Source organism: Triticum aestivum, chromosome 3B, assembly GCF_018294505.1.
Source record: "Triticum aestivum cultivar Chinese Spring chromosome 3B, IWGSC CS RefSeq v2.1, whole genome shotgun sequence".
Lineage (NCBI taxonomy): Eukaryota > Viridiplantae > Streptophyta > Magnoliopsida > Poales > Poaceae > Triticum > Triticum aestivum.
The window spans coordinates 117176030-117182760 of NC_057801.1; the positions used below are offsets into that span (position 1 = coordinate 117176030).

The 6731-nt window shown below is 47.8% G+C and overlaps 1 protein-coding gene across 1 annotated transcript; it reads right to left on the reverse strand.

Moving 5' to 3' along the window:
* Window positions 1–1817: 1817 nt before the first annotated feature.
* Window positions 1818–3388, reverse strand: LOC123067380 (momilactone A synthase-like). Its single transcript, XM_044490198.1, has 2 exons — window positions 2748–3388; window positions 1818–2622 (listed from the first exon to the last, which is right to left on the reverse strand). Exons 1-2 carry the CDS (start codon window positions 2849–2851, stop codon window positions 1818–1820), a joined length of 909 nt encoding a protein of 302 aa, XP_044346133.1. The 5' UTR covers window positions 2852–3388.
* Window positions 3389–6731: the final 3343 nt, after the last annotated feature.

Sequence of the window (6731 nt, forward strand, 5' to 3'; positions counted from 1 at the left end):
TGATAAGGAAATTCTGGTGGGGGAGCAAAGAGGGCAAATGCAAACCTCATTGGGTCTCTTGGCAAACTTTGAACCAACCGAAAGGAATGGGGGGCTTAGGTTTTAAAGATTTTGAGTTGTTCAATCTTGCTATGCTTGCGAGGCAGGCTTGGAGGTTGCTATAGAACCCAGAGGCTTTGAGTGCAAGGCTATTAAAAAGCATATACTTCCCAAATTCTGATATTTTTCAGGCTAGCCTCGGGAGCCACCCTAGCTAGATATGGAGGGCTATCATTGAAGGAAGAGATATCTTAAAGCAGGGCTTGATAAGGCGGGTGGGTAATGGTAACACGACACACATCTAGAGTGATAATTGGCTTCCCAGGGATGATATGCTTCGTCCGTACGGCAGTGGAGTACAGAACCCGCCATCTTTGGTCTCGGAACTAATTGACCACACATTCGCAACGTGGAACAGAGGGACGGTGGAGGCGACTTTCATGCCAATGGACGCTCGAGTTATTTTGGGGATTCCTCTCTGCACCCGCAATATTCCCGACTTTTGGTGCTGGCATTTTGAGAAGCATGGCTCGTTCACTGTGAAATCAGCTTATAAAATGCTAGTAGCGACGAAACAACGGAGATAAGCATGGTTGGAGGGAACCTCGGGCTCTTCCAGTTCCAATGCAGAGGAGAAAGTTTGGAAAAGGCTGTGGAATACGAGTGTTCCGGCCAAGGTGAGGATGTTCCTGTGGCGCCTTTCCAAACACTCGTTACCAACTAATGACGTACGCATGCACCGCCACATGATAGATTCAGCCAGCTGCGGGCTTTGTGGCGCGCCTGACTCATGGCGGCATTCTCTCATCGAATGTGCCGCTTCAAGATGCACCCGGGCTCTCAGTGACAGTGAAATGGTGCAGCAAATGATGGAAGTTACTGAACCCTTAGCCAAACAATGGCTGTTTACTCTAATAGAATCCCTGTCGCAGCAGAAATTCACATTGCTCGTGGTAACTTTGTGGGCTATTTGGTCGGCACGACGGAAGGCAATATATGAAGGCATATTCCAGAGCCCACATTCCACACATGCGTTTATAAACATGTACATATCAGATTTGGAAATCATTGACAGTAGCAATACGCGTGCTGTCTAGGGACTGTTATCACATGTGGCGCCTAATGCTAGACCCAAGGCTCCTCCAATGGGCTATGCAAAAATTCATGTTGACGCAGGGGTCAGATTTAAGCGTGGAGGCTCCGCAGCTGCTATTTGTAGGGATGACCAAGGGTTCTATCTTGGAAGCTCTGCACTTGTCATCTTTGGTGTCCGCGATCCTACTGTTTTGGAGGCGATTACATGTCGGGAGGCCTTAGCATTGGCAGAGGACCTCAACTTGCAACAGTTCATCATTGCCTCGTATGGCAAACAAGTTGTCTCAGACATTTCTAAGGGGGCGAGAGGCCGGTATGGTGCTATCATTAGCGAAATAAATCTCAATGCTACTATGTTTAATTGTAAGTTTGGTTTCGAGGGTTGTGCCGCAAACTATGAGGCCCATAGACTAGCTAAATTTGCTCTTTCTCAGGGTCCGGGACGCCATGTGTGGTTTGGGAATCCCCATGACCCTTCTTGTATCCCACTTCATGTGGATTTTTTCACCCCTCAAAAAAAAGTTGATGAAATGATATTTTTCTCATAAAAAAATGATGAAATGAAATTAGGGTGGTGCTCTCTTTGGTAGACTGAATCGAGGTGTGGAACACTACAGCGTCATTAGCGACGGCGCGAGCTAGCCCGATCATGGCACGTTAGGCACTCGCTGATCCCTCCACGATCAACGCGCCACGGACGGCATGCCGACAGCCTTGTGCGCGGTGAACCCGCCGTCGACGAGCAGGTTGTGCCCGGTGACGAACTTGGCCTCGTCCGACGCCAGGTACAGCGCCGCCCTCGCCACGTCCTCCGCTTCCAGCACGGCCCCGTCCAGCTCGCTCCAGTCCGTCTCCACCACCCGCCTCAGCGCCGCCTCGTCCATGCCGGGGCACATCTCTGCCATCGACCGCAACGTCAGCGGCGTCACGAGGGCGTGCGGCGAGATGGCGTTCACCCGCACGCCATCCCGCGCCAGAGGTCCCGCGGCCGCGCGCACCGCGGCAATGACGGTGGCCTTAGAGATGGCGTACGCGAGGGCCGGGGCGCCGAAGGTGAGCACGCCCATGACGCTGGCCGTGCAGAGGATGCTGCCGCGGCGGCGCGGTGCCATGACGCGCACGCCGTGCTTGATGCACGCGACCGCCGAACGCGCGTTCACCGCCATCACGCGGTCGAAGTCGGCGAGGTCCAGGGCGCCCACGGCGGTCTGCGTCACGGACCCGGACATGCCAGCGTTGCTGTAGAGGATGTCCAGGTGTCCATGCCGCTCCACGGCATGGTCCACTGCCGCGGCGATCTGCGCCTCATCGGAGACGTCGCAACGGAGGTAGGCCACGCCCGGGCCAACCTCCGCGGCAACCGAGCGGCCCAGGTCGTCCTGCACGTCGGCGATGATGACCTTGGCGCCGTTCCTGATGAACTCCATGGCCGTCACCTTGCCAATGCCGCTCGCGGCGCCGGTGATCACCGCCACCTTACCAGCTAACCTGTACCCATATCGGCAGCATATCATGACGCAGAAGATGATAATACACTCGAACAAAATTGTCCGGTGCGCAACAACGGAGAGTACCAGCAGCATTGAGAGACTGGAAAGATGATGTAGACAAACCTTTGAGAGTTCGGAGCCGTGGAGAAGCCATTGACGAAACCTGACGCCGTCAACCCATGAACTCTGCTCGTCTCCCTGAGAACGAGCTGCACGGCTTTGAACATCCTCTGCTCGCTATCTTTCTCTTCGCCAACAGGGTAAGGCAGTGGCGAAGACGATCGAGCTTCGGAACAACTAGGCAGTGGCTGGTAACAGATCTAGCCTTGAGTTCTTGGTCTTTTCGTTTGGGTCTTTGGGAACTGTCGCGTTCCCCTCGCGTGCTTTGGAAAAATCTAACCAGGAATTCCAAATCATAGTCTTTGTCGCCGCGTGTTTATGGATCAGCGCAGCATCTAAGCTCGGGTAGATCACATATTCAGAGCGCTGCTACAGATACGATTACGATTTTTTGTACGACGAACAATACCAGCCATTTACCCACGACAGACTAGGATCCGATTTCCATACTACTGGTAATCCAACGATGATGCTTTACTCAGCGGACGTGATGGAAGGCCCTCTTCATTTGTCGTACGTGTTCACACACGAACACGTCACCGTGTACCCTCGACGCCGGGGGTGATGCACCGCAGCTCACGTCGAAGGAGACCCGTCCGGAAGCGCGGTACGCAGGCAATCCGGCAGACGCTTTTGTAGACCCGAAACCCCACACTCCCGGGAGGGACCCGTCAGGACGCGCGGCGGCTATGGGCTGCCCTAGGTCGGCCTGACCGCCCCTAGGGCCTCGTGGATCGCCGCCCTGCAACAAGAAGAACGAACGAAGAACGAGGAAGAAGAAGAACAAGGGAGAGAGATAAAGATAAAGATAAAAGATGATAGATTGATTTGTTCGATTGTGTGTTGTTCAATCGGCCGTCACCTCTTGTCTATATAAAAGGCAGATGGACTTCCCGTACAAGAAAAGGACTTGCCTTGCCGTCCAAATCATCAAAATCTAACCAAATTAGGACTTCTTACGACCTCCGGCCCGGATGTCCGGCTCTAGGCCCGGATGATCCGGCCAACCCCAGATTTTTGACAGCAATCCACTAATCGGGCTGTAACTTTTGCATACGAACTCGGATTAAGATAATTGTTATATGAAAATCAACCGCCTCGATGAGACGCACAACTTTGCTGTTGAACACTTTTTGATCCGAGGTCATCTCGAGGGAGTTTCGGGCTGTTTTCTAACATCTGCAGCAGAAAAACTTGTTCGGACGTCCGGACGATTGCCCGGACTGTCCGGCCTTTACCCGGATCATCCGGGAGTTGACCCAGATCATCCGGTTTCAGCGTCAACCTTCTGGAATCTTAGTGCTTCAATTACCCGGATGATCCGGACCCCGGCCCGGATGATCCGGCCAACATTGGTGCAGCGCACGGTTTTGCCTATAACTTTTGCATACGACCTCGGATGGGGACGATCTTTATTTCAAAATCGTCCGTTTCGACGAGACGAAGAACTTTGCAGTTGTAACTTTTTCCATCAGAGGTCATCTTAATTAGGTTCCGTGCCATTCTTTAATCAGGTGTCAACACGGGTATCTCCGAAATTGTCATATCTTTTGCACTTGAGCTCCTTTTTGGTCCATTTTCATATTTATTTCGATCATCTTGACGAAGGCCATCAAATGGTGACATAAACTCATAATTTTAACCTCATTTCATTATAGACTCAAGTCACTCTTTCCGATCATGCCATTTTTGAGCGTCAACACATGCCCCCCTGTTTTTCGGCAAAAGTAGTATGCCGAAAAATAACTTGTACCGTGTTGGTTCTAAGGAAGATGTCAACACTCCATCGGCCACGTCGCATGTGCTTAGAGCGATAAATATATACCGGCCATTTATTTGAGGCGGATTCTTGATGCAAACTTGGGTGAAACCTTCTCAACTTCATTAACAATCCCATAGATATGTATCTCAAGGTCATCCTCCAAACCATATTGCTCACCCTTTTGCTAGGATTTTGCAAATAGTCAACAATAAACTTTCTTCAATCCTTACTTTTTGCCTGCATAAAAAATCATTAGTGGCCGAAGCGATGGACTTCGATTCATCCTTAGCTATGTTGACGAGACTAAGCATCGGCTATTGAATGAAATACAATACACCATGATTAACATAGTAGCCGGATGCTTGCTGTGCCAACTCTTTTGAATTGTCATGCCTAGAAATATGAACAATTTTAAAGCAACCAAGGTAAATTTTGCATCTAGGCATACCTCAAGATAAACTACAAGTGATTCGTCAAAACATTCATAACCCTTGGATATTTGTTGCACTACTCATAACGAATCACCAAAAGCCTTAATATGTTTAGCACATATGGCGAAAGTTCCAAACCGAATAACATTGCATATTCAGCTTTGATTATTGTGCAATAAATATTTTAAGAGACATGAGGCTTCACATAACAGCACCATATGGAGATATATAAACAAACCAACACCATGGCCATTGTTATGAATTCAACCAGTCGAAACATAATCTCCATAGCACTAGAGAGACAAGGTTAATATTACTTAACATGTACATTGTCTCGGTTCCAATTGAACTAAGGACGATGTTAGAATTTCACACCGGCCATGATCGGATAGTTTCTTAGGACGATAGTTAATTATCGGCCATTATCATGAGGTCCATGTAGAATTCATCCATTAAAGCATGTATAGCCGAAATAAACAAATAAAATAGCAATAAAATATTTCGGCCCCTTTGTCTTAGCAACAAAAATGTAACTAACCAAATGTATAGTGATTTGGTAATACTCTGTCATGATATGGAAAATTATGTTGCATCCATGGATCAAAATAAGTCCATGGAGGGTAACTGATCATACCTGTGGATGAATTCCATGACAAAGGCATCAATGGAATTGTTGAAGAAAATGGATGATGCGCTAACCGAAGATTTTGATGTTGTGATGCGCACCTTCGGCTTAATTGTTTGTGGCTTTCATTATTTTCCTTCTTCACTTTTATTGTACTTGTTGCAACAGAAGCATGCACATCATTTTTGTCTTGATTGATCTTCTTGGGAACCCATGCCATGTTCTTCTTTCTCAGCTCTTGTGCACTAAGATTTTGTAATTTCTTCTTTTGCCAATATGATAAGCCGAGTGGGCATCTCGGCTGTGATTCTGTTTTGACCAATGGCAATTCTTTCTTGGCCTTGTGCACTCTCAACTTCTTTTCTTCAGATTTGGCACTTTGACTCTCAATAATTGGTTGCTTCATCTCATTGCTTTAGTAGCCAATGTCAACACTTTCATTGGCTCTTTTTCATTTGAGATCAAATCTGAAGTAGCACTTTACGACCATCTCTTTTCACGCGGTAAACTTGCTTTACCACCTCTTTCTTCTTCCTTGAGCTCTGGACCGATTCCTTATGATTGAAACGGTCTTTGACGCGTGATTGTTCAAATGTTGATCTCCTTGGAGCTGCATAGTATTGGTGAGATGGTCTAGAATAAGATGGAGAATGTGCCCTTGTATCATACATGTCCCATGATGAATATGTATCTATATGAGCATAGGGAGGCATCCACGGCATTGGCATTGGCGGCCCAAAATAAGGATATGAATATGTTGCATTAAAATTATCACTTTGCCAATACCAATCCTCATATTTGCGCCTTGGGGGTGATCTTGGTTTCTTTGCATGATTTGGCCGATAAGCATTCTTCTCTTCACTCTTCTTTTGATATTTATCCAATAGTTCAGCAAAGGTGATTTTTGATCTCTTACACTTGCGCTTATTTCGGCCTTTGTTTTCTTTTGGTTTGCTTCCATCGATCATTGGATTTGCTTGCTGCCCCCCAGTCCTTGGCGTCTCCATTGTAGCTTCGATGGAATTTTGCCCTCAAGGTTATGTTCATTATGCTCTTCAACAAATTCTTTACTTGAAAGCTCGATCCCATCACATGCAGTTTTTACCTTCTCTTTAAATGGATCGGCTTGAAGCAGCCGATGCAAAAACTTTCTGCCATCGGGACCAATC